This window comes from Ruditapes philippinarum, unplaced genomic scaffold (assembly GCF_026571515.1).
Source record: "Ruditapes philippinarum isolate M1 unplaced genomic scaffold, ASM2657151v2 ctg2439_1_1_1_1, whole genome shotgun sequence".
Classification (NCBI taxonomy): Eukaryota; Metazoa; Mollusca; class Bivalvia; order Venerida; family Veneridae; genus Ruditapes; species Ruditapes philippinarum.
In genome coordinates this window covers 14784-33776 of record NW_026856198.1, presented here as the reverse complement: position 1 = coordinate 33776, position 18993 = coordinate 14784, and the positions used below count along the sequence as shown (strand labels likewise).

The window sequence follows — 18993 nt, the reverse complement described above, 5'->3', positions numbered from 1 at the left end:
GCAAAACCTAATATCAACGCTGCCTTAGCTGAGACACTCAATCAATCAGTCTTCTATAATTCTAGCAGCTATTGTTTAATCTTATGCCGACAGTTCCAAAACGTAATTACTTTTGGCGAAATAAAAGAAATACATTTGAGACGCACGCTTCTCTTTTAATTGCACAGTTCTTCGTTAGTAAACGTAACGCTATTCCTCAGTGTTTAAGAAATATGACATTGACACACTGTCTCAGAAATTAATAATTACAATATCTACTAATCTGAACTCAAACACTAATTGTATTACAAGTTTTAAATGAAATAAAAGTAAGGCCCTTTTTATTAGAAATAGATGCGACATTTTATTTTAGTCTACGATGATACACTTTATTAGTATTTAATTTATTCATCTTGAAACTGGACTTAAAAATAATTTGTTTTACAGTGCAGTTTTCATTTTGTAAAAAAAACTTCAACCCTATGCTGGCATTTTTTCTTATCTGGTTACAATGAATTGAATCCAATAATTGTTTAAATGAATAAATAGAACATTTTCTAAGTCAATTTTTGAACAAATAGAATATTCATTTCTTTTATTTTATTGATTTTTTGTGGTTTCACAGCGCACAAACACACGTAAGGTCATATGGTACTAAACAGGAAAGTTGATTTTGGCTTATATAATGGGTCAAACAAATTTAGTAAACACTGTAGGTCAAAACCACCTCGTGCATAGATTCCAGTAATTATGACACATTTAGTCGTTTCTTGCAATCACATAGGGATAAACGATGGCTTCCAAAAAACAAAATGATGTTTCAAACAAAAACCTTTCTACACTGTATGTAAGGAAGCGAATGCACAGAGTCGCTGAACAGAAAGTTTTGTAAATGATATACAAGCTGCTAATTGTTGTTTCCCATTTTATAGCTGTTGTTTGTTTCAAACGAACTTTGTCATCTCAAAGGGTTACGTCTTAACCCTTATAGCTGATTTTTTCATTGCAATTAACTTGTCGTAAATCAACAAACGTTTGTTTGCCAGCTTGGTAATTTTAAATTAACATATTTTTATGACAAACCTAAATGGAAAAATGATTCTGAGCAATCAACTTTGGCCAACCGTTATGCTTTTTATTGTGCTTGGATTAGTTTTTTTAGTGCCTTTCATGGCTTCGTGCCCGATTAGCTGTCTTCCTGGACTTTGTAAGGCTATGCGTCCATTGAATATTGCCCTTTAGGGTTGATCTCTATTCTCATGTTTTTTCATTGAGATAACTTACATCTTTACTAGTATAGGATATTCAACAGGCTTTTCTTTTGAACTATTCAATGAGATTTTTTGAAATTGAAAGCACGTTTTCGGTCGTCGAAGCTAAGGTTTGATATGGTTTGTGGTGTTTATTTTACGTCTAATGGTGACAAAATGTATTTTAATAGCCTTACATATATGTTTTGATAGATAGAACCACCATAACTCTAGACAGTTTCCCTTGTAGCAGACCTTAGTACAGGCTATACCACTCAAATATAATAACCTACAAGGGAATTTGATTACTTGAATTTGATTGCTAGAGTAATGTGACTGACAGCAAATTAATCGTAGCTTTATGTTTAAGTCATGGGATTTAGTTTTATACAGATGCTAAGGGTGCGTAAACGGGTGGAAATAACCTCTCTCTCCCGTCCAGGAATAGGCTGTAACATTTTCAATTAAGCCGTTTCGTGCGTTCTTTAAGAATTCCATTTTTCTTTAATTTTAGTTAGTATTTCGTGCATGCACCAAGTAAGGAAATTTACAAAACATTAGTTCATAAAATTATTTACCTTGGGACGAGTTTTAATAAAAGGCATGGAAATATTCTAATATATTTAAAAAGTCAAATGTTGTAATTTTCTTCGAAATGTCGGGTGGTTTTTATTTAACATCAGGCCTGCACTACATGACGTTCTGTTTAACAATTTCTGATCGCTCCATATTTTAATCAGATTTCTTATCACTTGAGGATCAAATTGTATAACCATAAACCTTAAATAAATCAACTAAGACTCGTCGTTTCAAGAAAAAAACTTTATCATGACAAGATACCACCATATAGTATTCATGTTATTAATGATTTTAATGTGACATTACTCCCATCCAAATGTACATGGCTTAATTTTCGGAACTTTTTGTTGTTTTCAGTTGTTTTCAAAACAAACATATTTATACAAGTACATCTTGCCTCGTTCGGATAAAGGGAGACCATGCAATTGAGATTTTCTAATATTGCTATCTACCAGCATATGCATGGCGTATTTGAAATATCAATGAGGTTGTTTCAATAAGATACTAATTCGAATCTGATAACTGATTATTAGAGAATTAGCTTTATTTTTATTACAATATCAATGCTTTTAAGTGAAACTGTATTAAAACTTGTAAATTATTAAAATAATGGATTTTAAGTGAAACTGTACTTAACTAGTTAATTGTTTAAATTATACAAACGGGTTCCTAGTAGCGCAATTGCATTATATTTAATGTATCAAAACACTTATATCATTAAAATATGCAAAATGTTGTCAATCTTATTTACAGGTGACTTCAAAGGACAAAATGCCAGATTTATAGTTACCAAATTGAGGTGAATTCGATATATTTTTTCAAACGTCATGGTGATCAATAATGGACAATAACAAATGTTAAGGATAAAATGTAAAACGGCTTAAAATATAAAAAAAGACTACCCACTTTTGATTACATCTGAGCGTTACCGGTACATCCTGGAAGGCATTTTTAGGAATATTTGTTGGTCACATGGTTTATTCAATAATTCGTTAGAAGAAAAATATTAAAATGGAAACAAATATGGCAAAATGTAAACTTATTGTGACTTTTATTTCTAATATCAGCATTTTCACTCGGATGGGCTTAGTGTTTATTCAAGCCGAAATAGACATAGTCTTTTAAAAAAAAAACAAAAAAAAACATCAGTATTTGTTCCGATCGTTAATTGAAGAACATTCTTTGTAATAGATGTGTATACATATTAATACGTGTACATGTATGTCACAATTGTATTAAGGGCAATCTTAAGGCACCGTTGCTCTCTATGCTGCATGTATCTTGCATTATTTTCTCTTCCTGTTTTTCATGAAAGAGTTAAACTTATATTGTTAAATTAACAAATCATTATATATTAAGTAAAGCATATTACAATACTTCTTTTTGGCATTAGAATTATTAAAAATACAACTTGTGTCTATGTTATATGTGCATACTATAAGCCTCTCTTTTTCAAAAAAAAATGTTGAAATTATGCAACATGTTATCACCTTTGTTGAAATATGAAAAGTACAATATCCTAAGAGATTTGCAAAACTTCTGTTTTGACATTTGAAATAATATGTCTTCTCGGCTATATGTATTTATATATAATTTCACACCATTACAAAAAGTGTTAAATTACGATCTTTATGCTATAAGTACGTTGCGCACATTTTTATTTGTTACATGCAATTCTAAGATTTCAAATATAAATCTTTTTGTTTATGAAAGTTAATTTGTTAGAACCTGTATATATCCTGGATAATCCTTCGTTTTTTTTTATATGCTTTCGTTTCGTTTTGTTCAGATTATTATGAAAAATGAAAACATTCTATTTGATATATTAATCATACTAAATATGTTAGCTATATATATATTTTTCTCTCACTTAATTTTAACTATATATACTATCTTTCTAAGAATGTAATATAGCCGTTTTCCATTATGTATTTGTATATATTTATGCATGTATACTGCTGATGTTTCCCGCTATTGTGGGACTTTTGTGTGCATTTTTGTAATTAAACTGAAGAAAAATATTCATATTCCTTGTTGTGTGATAGACATTATTGAATGATTATTTAATATTATTCAGACTTTGGTCTAATTGATCACTGCAATATCAAACATGCGTGCAAAAATATACAATATAGTCATATCATGTTAAAAGGAAACTTATTTAGTATGCATAGGCAATAAATGCGTGGTTTTGTGTTATGTAAATAATTTAGATGCCTGTTAAACAGAATCAATTCTGAAATGTAGTTGATATTTTAACGGGAATAATTTGTAACAGGCCATTGGTGACTTCAATAAAATACAATAAAATGACATTTGTTAATCCTTAATATTTAAATAGTTTTCAGGTAATGAAAGATATGTTCTGTGTTTGAGCAACTCTTTCAATTGCATGCATTTGGAATTCAATATCTATCATATAACCATAGCATTTTGAGCATACATTATTCACCTATAAAAAAAACATTTGCGCTGAAAATTGCGAGGGATTAGCCGCAAAAAGTCAATTGTCCGGAAATTCATGTTCCTGTTTTGCAAATTGTTATATGGTCAGGTTTTGTATGGAATAATGTTGAATTTTTAATTTGAATTGTTGCCATGAAACAACGATTCAGTGTTAGCTCCAGACATATTATGTACGTTCAAACATTTTCTAGTGGCATGAGCGTCGCATTTTCTTGGAATTCCTTTTGATCATGATGTTGTTTTTTTAATTTATTAAAATGTTTTTAAAAGTTATGAAATGTGAATTGATTTTATTGCTGGCGTTTCAATCAGTTTTTGCTGTAGTAAATGTAAAAATAAACAATTTTGAATTAGAGTATTCTGTGACCTACGAAAATTGGTGTAAATCTGACAAAGACAGATTTCAGTTTATAATTGGTATATCTATCGGACAATGTGTGGCAGAGTGCGGTGCACGGGGTCACTGCAGTTCTCTTATCTATAGAAGTCAAATCAACGGATGTGAGCTATTTCTCACTTCAGAAACGGAACAATCAAATCCCGGCGAGTGTGTACATGTGAAAAAGGACGACATCAAAGTTATAAAGGTAGTTTATGGTCTATTTTTCTTTCTTATTTGTATGTATTCTTATAGAATTCGGTAAATTCTTCTTCTTTTTATATTATTCTTTATGAAATTCCAAAACCAAATATACACCCAATTAATATAAGTTTTCTGTTGATTTCTTTTCAATAAAGGTTATTATATTATTATTGTTGTTGTTGTTGTTGTTGTTGTTGTTGTTGTTGTTCTTCTTCTTCTTCTTCTTCTTCTTCTTTTTCTTCTTCTTCTTCTTCTTCTTATTATTATTATTATTATAATTATTATTATTACTATTATTACTATTATCATTATAATAATAATAATAATTATTATTATTATTATTATTATTATTATTTCTATTATTATTATTGTTATAATTATTATATGCAATTATTGGGTGATAACAACTTCACTTTAAAATGTTGTCAAACTTCCTGATGAATTAGTTTAAATTTATGTTCTAGTTACTTCAAAAATAAATTATTAACCTTACAAAATTTATATTATAGGGTTAACGCACGTTTTTCCGTGTTATAACGTCTGCAGAGTCCCGAGGAACGGTTGGTGAGGGCGAGGGCTCCAACAGTACCGAGGGACTCTGCAGACTTTATAACACGAAATAAACGTTCGTTGACGCTATTATAGCATATTTTTTTAAAACAGATTCATGATTTATATTTAATACAAAACACATACATTAAATCATTGTGCTTGGACGGCATTTATCCAATTATACATGTTTTACGTATGCGTTTTATTTTTCCGGGGCCAACTGTGAAAAATACAAATGCTCAGAACCGAGCGAAATTTCGAATTTTAATTGATTTAACAAAGCCTAGCATTGGAGATTTATTAACTCAAGAAAACAACAACATTAAATTACTCTACCCAATACAAAACATGACCCTCAGAAATTATTAGAATGATTGACGGTAGAAAAAGATCAGTGTCATCAGAATCGCCTTTTTTCAAGCAGAAACGTTTATAAAAAAGGCACTAAACATTATTCTCTCAAATAAATATAAAGACCATTAATCAATATAAACATCAATAAAACAACATTTTCTCATATTCAGTTTCTGTTATCTTGTTTAGTAACTTAATCGGAGGGTTAAACTGAATGACATATATTTGTTTACATTGACAACTGTCCGTTTCTTAGAAAGGGCGACGACCAAGTTTATCGGCGATGTCTATACGCAGTATTTTCGGCATAGTTACTTGAATGCTGCTCGCCGGAAATTTAGACCCTCGAATCAATAATTTCAATATTACAAGAGCGCATCACTCTTTGGGCGTCATTTTGTTTGTTTGTTTACTTGGCCCTGTGTGTATTGCGCATAGGTAAAACCGGGCTATAACAAGAGCGCTTGACTATGTTAACACATGGTTTTGGTCCCGTTATAACATGGGCAAAAGAGGGGAAAATAGCCGATTTTATGCTATAATAAGTTATATACTTAAGAGTAATGGTATGTGTCGTTCATTTACATTTTTTAAATGTGCTTGATGGATATAATAACACATGCTTTTGAGCTTTCCCGTAACTGTTCGAAATAGTTTTAAAGATAAGAAGTTTTTCTCTTCATGTGCTTAATAAAAGGTTTTAGAACTCGTCAACGAGCCTAACAATGTGAATAAACACAACATTGTCAGGGACAATTTTCAAATGATAAATATTGTAATGCTTTTAAGTATCACATTATCTGACTTTAGAGTCCTTGTCAAGGAGATTGTGAGCATGGGGAGGTCTGTGAATCAATAAGTTCCAAAAGTGGAAAGTGTGAAATAAAAGGTAAGATTTATCATACCACGATAAGGATTATTAAACAAACATAATTTTCATAGTTTTCGCCTTGAGTCTGAGGGGTAGCCTTTAATGGTTGAGGATCGTTAGAGGCGACTACATGGGTTCGAATTTTTAGTGCATCTCTTAGCTCCAGCACGTTAGGGGGTTTTGATCCTTGGCGTTGCTTTAAATTTGTAACACCCGAGGTTAGGTTAAATCATCCTTTTGTTTTCGGCGCCATATAACCGAAATTGTGTTGGTGCGCCGTGAAACCAAACCAAATTAAATATCTTGTGAACGAAAATGATTTAAAAATATTTAAGGGCTGACGAAAAGATGATGTACATTTTTACACATACGTGCGTGAAAATTGTATCGATATCAAATAGAACTTAATTTAGAGTTTATAGATTTCATTTATTATGACCAAAATGCGAATGACTTGGAGGCTATTCGTTGCCAAAAATTCAGCCTTTGAAACTTGACAATGCATACTTCGGTTCTACAAAACAGATTAGTAAACGTCTAAGTGTCGATCCGAGAGTTACATACTGCACTGGAATTAAGCATTTTGATTATCTCGATTTGATAAAATGGAAGCTGTAAATAGCAACTTAGATAAATCACAATCTGTATTTATAAATGTATAACTTCAAATTTGCGACATGTAGAAATGTTAACGATAGAACGTACACAATACGTTTAATGCTGTGCATCATGACATTGAGAACTTGACACACCCAGGTTTACAACACCACACTTTCCGTTTACATTTTAACGCGATTAACATTTGTAAACGATTTTGCAACTTCCATACATAAAATTATCACGAAAACTCTTCCTGGTACAAAAATATATCACATTATATAGAAACTGTTATAAATTTCACAGACATCAACTGAATTACAGTTAACTTTGAACATCCTCTGATTTTGTTAAAACGTATTCTAGTACTGGATATTCAAGTAATGCAAAATTGGTTAAGATATAATGTAACAATGTAACAACATTTATACTGAAAATGAGCATATTAATATGCAAAAACTAAAGTTGGCGAATTAACATCAGGGAATGTTTTCCATATATAATGACACATACAACTATTTGTTGATATGAACGATATGGTTTGCGTGCCTTCAAACGTTACACGGTAATACTCGTACGCATATATTTTACATTCAGCAAATAGTACTAGATTGCGATACATGGAAGTCACTTTTGGCAACACGAATAAAGAAAACTGAACAGTAAGCCTGTGCCTTCTTTATTTAAAGGACTATGTTGGGTTGTAGAAAAATCCATATTTTTGACCAAGTGTATAACCACGAAACAATTCAAAGTTTACTATCGATAATTTCGTTGTATAACCAAAATCTTGCGAATTTGTCCCATTTTAATGTTGAAATAAATATTCAGTGTATCCTTGCATCTCTGTTTACCTCCATTGGGAGGTATTTTGAGTCATAGGATGTGATTTAGCATTTTAGTATTAAATATATGTAAGCTGGCATAGGTAAAGGTCTTTTTATGCATTATACTGAATCAATAGCAACTTTAAAATCTATGGTACATGCTGTTAAAAGCTGTTACCTAGACTTGCTGTCTATCTGATCAAAAGCAGGGAACTATTTTATGTACATGAAATACTATTAAGTTTTGTAAGTGATGGCTTTCTAAGAGATAAAACAAACAAGGTATACATAAATTGATAATCAACATACATACCTTTGGACTCATTTAAATATTATTATTGAAAAACAAAATGGGAAAAATGGGAAAATATATAAAAGGGTTCACACAACTTTGGTTATAATTTTACTATTGTTAAAAGTTTTTTTTCTTGTCAAATCATACGCTAGAATAAAGGTTACTTATGTAATAGTAAATGCTACTACTAGGAAAGACAACAGCCAGAATTTGGTCTGTATTAGTAATAAGTCGTATCAAAATCTCTATCAGATGTTGACTTGAAATTAGAAAGTGGTAAGGTAGCAGCTTAACTGTAAATGTTACTCATTCCTATGCAAATTTGAATACCCTCAGTCAAATTTATTTGTCGTTGAACATAGTCTTATCAATAGTTTTTACTTCTTTGAAAAATATTTAACCTCAGGCAGTAAGTAGCCTGGTGAGTTTTTTTTTTATTAATTTTTTTTAGTTTCTTTTTCTAGGAAACTAAAACGTTCTAAAACTTATATGCCTATAATCCTTTAAAGTTCGCTGATGTTGAGTGAATTATGTTTGGTGAATAACTAAACACCTAAAAGGTGTGGTAAAGGGAAACTACGCCGCTTCTTGTCGCCGACGGTAAATACCGAAAATGAGCGGATAAATACATTTATTTACGATGATGTAGTGGGCGGGAAAATGGGCGAAGCTTATTTTTATCTGCTATTGAAAAACGTGTAAAGCTAGACTATGCTGATCCCAATCGTGATGGTTCGACAATGTAAAACTAAGAATGTAATTTCTGTTTTGTCGGCGTATACACGAACAATGAGTATTCGAACACTTGGTATTGCTACTATCAGCAAAACAGTTAAAGTTTTGTCGTTTAACAAAATGTATTTTGTTGAAATGCATGTTTACAATGTTAAATCGGCAAACTCAATCCATGAATGCAAAATTGGAGTTTACATACAAAGAAATACAATTGTTTTTTGTCCGTTAACAAACTGTTCAACTCAGATCAACAAGGCTGGATTTTTGGCAACGAATAGCCTCCATAAATGACAACTGTCCGAATGTAGTAATAAATCAAAAATTGATTTGCAAATCTGAGTGTGATATATATTCAATATATGGTCTTAACTATAGTTATGTGATTCTAGTATACTACATGATAAATGTTGAGATGATTCTTTTGTCATCTTCTCAGTTTGTGCATATATCAACATTAACGAGCAAATAGTTACAACTTGCATGCGTTTTGGATCATGTGTATTTCGCAAAATTTCTTACTTTGAGGCCAGTCAGTTTATCGTTAAAATTAAGTGAATGTTAACATAAATATAATACATAATAAATAAATTGTTATTTTCTTAAATTCTATTCTATTCTAAAATTTTAAAAATTTAGGAAAATGATATTTTAATGTTAATAAATCGAATGCATAAAACTCCGTTGTTTAGCTAATAGCATCCGAAAAAAAATGTTATCCGATAAGTATATTTTATATTTTACTTCATAAGCTCTTGCTCTTTTTATGATTTTAGAGTGTATCAACACAACGACCCCTGAAAATGGTAAAGTTCTTGGTAATCAAAGGGGAGTTGGTAATAAGATTCGTTACATATGCAATCCCAGATACGAACCAAAAAACGACGGCGTAGAACCTGTAGCTAAATGTCTTAATGACGCACAATGGAGCCATATAACAGAATGTGTAAAAAGTAAGAAAAAAAAACATTTTAATACTTTTCCAACAAATACAATAATATTTCTTAATGTTGTCGTTTTAAACAAAATAAAGGGTAAAGTTTTATGTCGTTTCGTAGAGTGTAAAAAGTATGGTCGCTGTATGAGTGTAGTTTGTTTTGTCACTTTAAATAGGCTTAAGCGAACAATGAAATAACTACTTTGTTTTATACAGTCATGTATTTGCAGGTGCAACAGACCGATTCTGAAAATTAAAGGGACAAAATGTGTTTCTTTCTTTTTATCAATATTGAAAATACTTACGGAAAATGTGCCCATTGTAGACCAATCTACAATCTAAAACGCTGGTTAACTGTATACATTGTGTAATACATAGCAGTTTAAATTTTACATCAGAGTTTTTCTTTGAGCGGTTAAATGAAAGAAGAAAAAAAAAGAAAAGTTAATTCGAATCATCTTTACACTGGTTAAAACGTCATCTTAGTGCAATTACTGATTAACTCCTATTATATTTAGAAGGGACTTATTCCGTTACTGCACTAAGATGAAGATAAATGTATAATCACAGGACATTACATTTAATAAATAAAATTATCATTTAGCAACCTATTTTGATTTGTTTTTCTATTGCAACATAATATGTCATGTAAAATAAATATTTTCATAAACACAGGATGTCTATAGCTTCTTGAAATAGTAAATTTGTATTGGTAAATGAATTTCTTTTAAAAGCAACACTATATGAACAACTGTTTGACAAGTATGAATGCTAACCAAATACTTGTTTCTAGCACGTTAAAGCTGTATTCCTTCAGATGAGCCAACATTTATCAAGAAAATAACCTTGAGAAAAAAGTACTAAGATTTTAAACAAGTAAAATATTAACAATCTAAGAACCATTTTACATTTTATATGCAATTACTGACTTAATTAATTATTTAATGGTTTTTGCAATATTGTCACTATATTTTTACTGCATGACTGACGCAGTAAGGGCTTTCATTGCATATTGTTGCCAATGATAAGTATTTTTTGAAGATTTTATGTTCCGTTTGAAGCGGGTAAATCACGTTTTCCGGTCACTAGCAAATATTTTACTTTAAGCAATTGTAAACATAAAACATATCATCACAATACCACGATGTTCAAGCCCACTAAAAATTGGTCTGTAAGCTAATAGTAACCAAAAAACCGGAACTGAACATTTCATATTTTATATCTTGTCAAATTGAATCTGATTATTAAGAAAATAATGTTTTGTTGCGTTCAACAATGTAATGCTAAAAGTACAGAATCATATTAAAACAAGTCATATAACTGTTGACTTTATGTGACTGGGTATTGTTTGGGGGTATGTTTAGCGATTGTCACCCTCTCTTCTTGACCTTTCCTTTCAAACTTCAGAAATAACAAAATAATATAGTTAACAAAAATGTCTTATGACTTTAGTCTTATGGCACTATGCGGACATTGTTACACTCATTCCAGAAACAATGCATGTCAAAAAGAGAGAAAACTAATTATGTCAGAATGTTTTATTGTATAGTATTACTTAAAATATTGAAGATTTTTTTTATAATTTACATAGTAATCAGTCCAATTTAGTTGCTGATTTATTTCACAAATACTTGTACGTTGGCTTTCAGCTAACTATACTTGGGCCACGTGGTCACCATGGAGCACATGTAGTGTAAGTTGTAATTCGGGAACTCAAAAAAGATCGAGAGAGTGCTCTATTCGTATAGAAGGCAATGGGGAATCGACTTGTGATCAATCGGATGTGCAAAATGAGGATACACAACAATGTTATGTGCGACCATGCCCTAGTAAGTAATATATAGTTGCAACATTCCTACTTGAACACTACATCCCCGCGTTAAGGATATGGTGCCTACTTTTCAAATAACATTTGATCCCTTTTTGAAATGTTTAAGTTTGTTTTATTTTGTCCTTTTTTTTCCTTTTCGTTTAGATCGTGCACATTATACGTATCTAACTTGGCTTGTAATACCATGCATCGCTTATCTTCAAATGACACAAAAATGTCAAATTCTCGTTTGAAGTCATTTGCAGATGTTTCTAAAATCCATGCTTATTTCTTCGAAAGGCGATGCTTTTGATTTTCACGAATGATTGCATTTGCCATAGGTATTTCTACATTGGATAATCTTTGAAGCTTTCATTATTGACTATATTGTTCTGGAAATATATGTATCACATCTATATTTTTAAAGTTTTTATACTGTTATTTTCCAAACGGTTACTATTTAATGTTCTGAAATTTGTAACAGTGGTGTGGAATTTTGATACAAGAAGATGCGACTTTATAAATCACTTGTTCTGTGGAATATGTCTGATTTTTTTTTAAACTGAACTCAATTTAACTGTATTTATTTTTAGCGCACGGAAAGAATTGCTCAAGTGATTTAAACTGTCTAGAAACAGAAGGTGTGTGCATACAAGGAAAATGTTTCTGTCCTCCACTATTTGCATATAACAATACAATTAAAAACTGTACAAAAGGTAAAGTAATCATAGCACTAATATAGTCCTATTGTGTTAGTTTAATGCACATTATGCCTCAGACATTGTTTAATTCTATAGAAATGTCAGACATGTGTTTAGTTATATTCTAACATGAAATTAAAAGGTGTTAGATGTTTAACAACTAAGGAAAGTAGCACTGAACGTGCATTACTATGCCGTAAAGAATGCAAAATGTAAATATAAAAGTTGTATTTTGACTTCGCACAAAATTCTAATTACACGTATTATTACTATATTTATACCAACTAACAACAGACCAAAACTGCTACATGATATTTCATGAATATGGCTTTATAAGTATTTTTTGGAAACTGTTACAAGATATCAGGACTTAAGATTTTTTCAGAAATAAAATTGATACCATTTCTGAGGCATAATGGGCCTTTAATCGTTTTTCATTGTTTCGAAAACCAAAATGCACAAAATAAAATATAAAAAATAACCAGTAAACGCACAAAAAGAACCATTTCTTGCTGGATAAGGTTAAGCTCTTCCAAGAGTACTCTTGATATTTTTGAAAAAAAATTGCCTGAGATATTAATTAGTATTAAATATATCAATCTTATTCTTGAATCGGGTTATGTAAAAACGATTTTGCATATAAATTATTTCACTGTCATGGAAATAAATAAAATACTTGATTTCAAGTGTGCTGGTTATGTTTATTTTTTAAAGCTGAATTATTTTTTGGGCTTTTTTAAGTTTAAGTTTAAGCTTTCTGCTATGATCATATCGAACATAAAAAATGATATATGTTAAAACATGATTTATTGATTTAAATTTCAGTTTGCCAAACAATTACAGGCAATTATACTAAATTTAAAGGAAAATGGATTACCAATTATAACATTGATGATGAGACGAAATATAAGAGCCGCCTGGAAGAATGTAAAACAGCCTGTACCAAAAATCCTAAATGTTTATCGTTCGAAATAGACTCAGGAAAAGCGAGTGAGGCAACATGTTATATGGGACTAGTAACATTTGATATGATACATTCAGCTTATCCCACACAGATTAATGATGGGGACGGCTATGATCTGTATTCCAAAACATGCTCCTGACTTTCATGTTTAGATATAGAGAAAAATCAAATCTGAAAAAAAGGTATCTAATAAATAAAACGAAATTTTTGTGGTTTGAAATTAAACTTAATTTTAAACAAATACATTGTATTAAGTTATAGGTTACTCATATATCAATTTAAATGATTGCATACACATTTAAAGTGGATAGGACAAAATCAATGAACAACCATTGAATTATTGCTTAATTGTAAGAATTATATATATATTTAACATAAAATGCCTTACGTATTCACAAACCTATTTAGATATAGCTTTGATCCGCAAAATATCTGATTACAAACAAATTGTGTGAGATGAAATGCTTCATTGCATAATTATTATGTAAATGTATCTGACACAGTTTTTTTTAAATTTTATTATATTAAATTTATTATTGAGATGTAAAAGAAACCGCAGTACCATGTTTTATCTACATGATCTATGACAATGTATACATTTATCGTTTATCATTTTGATCCAATAATGAATGCCTTATAGCCCTTTCGAAATGAGTAAAATAATTGTGAATATGAAATTAACTACATTTTATGTATGAAACGAAACATTTTATTTAAAAAAATGCAAAATCATATTTTCATGTAATCAATCAAGCCTGTAGAGTGTTCAATTTATGGAAGATTAACGGGAGTGTCCGTGGCCGAGTGGTCATAGTCGTTGACTTCAAACCACTTGCTCCTCACCGCTGTGGGTTCGAATCCCGACAGCGACTTCGTATTCTTTCATGTGAGGAAGCTATCCAGCTAGCTTACGGAACGTTGTTGATTCACTCAGGTGTCCGTTTGTGCCTGAAATAATGCACCTCAGGTCCTCCTGAAACAGCAAAGCTAGAACAGAACAGAACTTTTATTTCTTTGATTTGTACATAGTACATAATCCTATACATCATATAATTTCAGAGTAACAAATACATTTCAGTGCAGGCAATCAATGCAATAATTGAAAAGAAAGAAAAAACAAAGACAAAAAACAACCAAAAAAAACATTAATGCTAGTATTCAAACGTATTGTGTTATAAAAAATGACGCTATATGTCCTATAACGCAAATGTGCTTATCACCTTTTCAGTATGTTCCTCATTAAGGTTTCATTTTGTTATGCATTTTTTTTATTTTACTGTTTGTTTTAGGGTACAGACTCAGTCCAAAATCTAAAAACAAAGTGATCCCTCGGAAGCATTAATCACAATAAAATTACAGACTCTGAAAATTGCAGACTCGGTTTGATTGAGTCTGTACATGAGGGATAATGAATAAGTGCAACATCCATCACGCCGCCTAGCACCGGCTTGAGCGGTACTCGATTCTCAACACTTAATAATGTTCGCATCAATTATCCTGAAGGACCAGAAAAATATAACAACACTGAAGTGTAGTACGGGGCATCATTTTACAGCTACCACACAGCACTTGACACCTGCTGTAAACCGAGTCTGCAATTTTCATGTAATTTTGTAATTATTGCTTCCGAGGGATTACACTTTATCCAGATTTTCATACTTGTACAAAGGAGGAGAAACATTCATAGATGAAAGTATAGCTACTTGTAAAACTAGAAAAAAACATAAAACAGTTCAAGAATTTACGAGAAATAAAACATGCATAAATGAACCTGCAGAACGTACGATATATTTCGAAATAAGAAATATAGGTAGCTGAAAATCTCTGAAAAAAGTTTGCTTTAATCAAATTTATTCATTAAATGTAATAAAAACTGCAGTAAAATGTGTGTATCACAATGTATGCATTTGCTTATTTATCATTTTGATCCCACAATGAATGCCGTAACTTATACTTAATTGTAAAAATATCGATATGCAATTACGGAATTTCATGTTTAAAACATAAAATGTTCATTTAAATTAAATTTCATGTAATCAAATAGGAATATTGATATTCGTAAATATTTTATATGAAACTAAATATGCGTTTGTTCAAAACATTTCAACGTTTTATAATTTTCACTGTACAGCAAAGTGTCGTATTCAATCTTATATGAAAATATCAGTGATTTTATTCACTTAATTTGGAAGAGGCCGCTTTAGCCTCTTGATTTTGTAAAGAATCGTTGCTAAAATTGCTGATGTAGAAATTAAAAAAGCTGATGTAAAATAGAGAAAATAAGAATCCCCAAAGAAAGCCCAAGACGGCAAAATTGAAAATGTTGCAGGCTCGGTTTTATTGAACCTGTCCACGCCCCCTAGCACCGGCTTAAGCAGAATTCAAAGTTCAGATTTTTGGAAAAAGATTTCAAAGAACGTTTCCATTGGGAAGAAGCCTTTAATATGCCTCTGTTACATAAGGAGAAAAACCAATGAGTATAGTTTATTTACAAGACAAGTATTTTTTATGAGTACAAGACAAGTTCTGTTATGAATTTTCAATAACGAAAACCCGAAGCAAAAAAAAACAACACCATTTAACGGAAGCCGTGATGTTTTTGGTAAATAATAAAGGTAACTGACGATAAGGATCTGAAATATCGTTTACATTTAAGTGTATTTTATAAACGTAAAGCAATTTAGTTTTATGCTTGCTTTCCAATTTGTATATATGGATTTACATAAAAGCATTTATATTTTATTGATTGATACTGTTGTTTCACCACTCGCCTCTTATAGTTTGCAATATGATAATAATTGCATGCAGTTATAATTGATATTTTTTACGATTACATACAACTATGATGATTTATATAAAATTAGACCGCCACTGATTATTTTGTAAAAAAAAACTTTTATTATATGTTTGTATATATGTACTCACAGGCATTACCTTTTGTTCAATAAAATTATTCATACGGTGTTGTAAACTTATTTGTACATGCTTGTAGATTTTATTGTTGACAATTTCGAAGAAATATTTGTTTTTGTTAGCAAAATATTGATAATAATGTTTCTTTTTTGTCAACCAAGCATATTTTCTATTGTGCTCGTGATCCGATAACGGTCACGGTCGATTGATGCAATGAAAGATATATGTCGTGTGCTTTAGAAACTATTTCAATTACAAGTATGTGAATTCTATGGAGGGTTATTTATGTCAAAATTACATCTTGTTTTCTTACGTTACATCGTACTTTCTAACTTGTACATCATGCTTTCTAACTTGTACATCTCGCATTCTGACTTTACATATTGCTTTCTTACATGCACATTATACTTTCTGCTTAATTTTATGTTGATGTCGTTATTTAACGATCAATTATTATTCATTTGTTGATCTGGTATATTTATTCAATAAATTAACCTGCAACTGTTTGTATTTGGGTTTATTTACTCAGCTTGAATGACGAATGTCATAAGGTAGAATGCGCATAGCCGAAAGCCGAATGCAGCAAGCATGATACAACGCAACATCTGGTGTAATACTATGTGACACCCACATTATGCTAACAGGTGGCGCTACAGTTATATTCTCGGTAAAGTCCGTATTGCGGTTCGGATTTAGTTTACCAAGTTACGTCCCTTTGTTTTAAAATTTCCATTTGCACTCATGGAGAAAATATACAAAACGATTTAACCAATCTTTATATTTATTAATGAAACACTGTAGGTCAAATTATATTTCCAGCTGACAATGACAACATTTCCAAATCAATGGTTTTAGGAATTTTTTTTCATCAACAAAATAATTATAAAATAGAACAGTTGTTCAACATTGTTCAAAGTGCTTGGGCCATAAAAAACTTCTTATTAAAATATTTCATCCTCTTGAGAAGTTCTTAAATTTTGACATGGCTTATTTCCAATACCAGTGACCATCCACAACATTTGTAATATGTTTTTATTAATTAGGACATTTTCTTGCCTATTTTCAAACTAATTTTGTACACACGTTAGATTTTTTAAATTCAACTTGTCAAAAAAAAATGTCTTTTTTCACTAAGTTGAAATTATTCACTAAAATGCTTTATGAATACGGCCCAGGTTCTTGTTCACAGTGTCAGCTTAAAATTGAAGGAACTGCTGCCAAAATCAGCTGATTCTGAGAAAAAAAAGAAAAAATGTCAAAACTGTCAAGTCTGTCAGACAAGACAGTTTTGCTTTTTTTTCTTTTGCAGCAGCACGGGCTACCTCTCTTCATTTGAAATTTTATATCACAGGTACCCTCTCATTTTTTACATTCGTACCCACAAGGCATGACATATGCTTTTATTTGCGTTAATCGTTAAGTATGTAATATTTACATAAAAGTAAGAAATATTACATACCTATTTAACGATTAACGCAAATAAAAGCGTATGTTTTGCCATGAGGGTACGCTGCAAAAACGAAGTTTTTATGAATTTTACATTTATTTTTGATAATACATTTTCTATACTGCCATTTGTCCGAAGATGATATGTAAATGAACATATTAAATATGTATGATGCATATATAATCAAGCCCTCGGTTCATTGCAGCCCTAAAAGTAAGTCGAGGTGATGGGCGAGGCAACACATGTCGATTTTTTGTAGCCTATTGTGGAGTTGCAGTACATGAAAAACGGGCACATGACAAATCAGCACATAAAGAAAACATTCTAGTGTTCCGTGGTATATATTTTTTGTATGTGTCAAACCCCATTTCCTTATTACATTGAAATTTTACTAGATGGTCATCAATCGCTGGTTTGTTTTTAGCAGAGAATGACCTGTGCATGTGTAAAGAGGGTACCGTTTGAGCAGATTTCGCAAAGAGGATACCGATATAGATATGCACCGTGGTATAGCTTTAGGACGAATAATTTGATAATATTAATTGATGAGTACATAAAAACAAAATGTACAAAAATGATCCCAAGAAATGGTTATAAAATGAATATTGCATGTTTGGCTGAAGATGCCTTTTTAGTAGTTTTCTTTAATTATAGCGTTCATGATATTAGAAATGTATAGCAGATCTTACTCATTTAAAACAAAAAAGTTTATACCTTAAGGCAATACTATTTTCAATACAAACACCAATGAAAATGTAGAAACAAATGTCTATTAATATCTTCTATGACAAACAACTCATTTGATTTTATAACCATTTCTTGGGACATTTTTTGTACATTTTGTTTTTATGTACTCATGAATTAATATTATGTAATCATTCGTCCTAAAGCTTAACTCTCACAGATTGACAGACTAGACAGTTTTGCCTTTTTTTCTTTTTTACTCAGAATCAGCTGATTTTGCAGCAGTTCCTTCAGTTTTAAGCTGACACTGTGAACAAGAACCTGGGGCGTATTCATAAAGCATCTTAGTTAATGATTTCAACTTAGTGAAAAAAGACATTTTTTTGACAAGTTGAATTTAAAAAAATTGCCGTGTGTACAAAATTAGTTTGAAAATGGGCAAGAAAATGTCC

At 30.8% G+C, this 18993-nt stretch overlaps 1 protein-coding gene across 1 annotated transcript; it reads left to right on the top strand.

The window, feature by feature from the left end:
- Positions 1–4271: 4271 nt before the first annotated feature.
- Positions 4272–13911, top strand: LOC132745753 (sushi, von Willebrand factor type A, EGF and pentraxin domain-containing protein 1-like). The gene is made up of 6 exons (XM_060734724.1): positions 4272–4861; positions 6574–6652; positions 9862–10038; positions 11672–11851; positions 12426–12548; positions 13359–13911. The coding sequence occupies exons 1-6, from the start codon at positions 4532–4534 to the stop codon at positions 13634–13636; spliced, it is 1167 nt and encodes a 388-aa protein (XP_060590707.1). The 5' UTR covers positions 4272–4531; the 3' UTR covers positions 13637–13911.
- The last annotated feature ends 5082 nt before the right edge of the window (positions 13912–18993 follow it).

Excerpts from the sequence above, each read along its gene's own strand:
- LOC132745753 (XM_060734724.1), top strand. The coding sequence starts at position 4,532 with ATGTTTTTAAAAGTTATGAAATGTGAATTGATTTTATTGCTGGCGTTT. Across the intron at positions 10,039-11,671 it reads TATAACAGAATGTGTAAAAA|CTAACTATACTTGGGCCACG; the intron begins GTAAGAAAAAAA and ends GTTGGCTTTCAG. Across the intron at positions 12,549-13,358 it reads AATTAAAAACTGTACAAAAG|TTTGCCAAACAATTACAGGC; the intron begins GTAAAGTAATCA and ends TTTAAATTTCAG.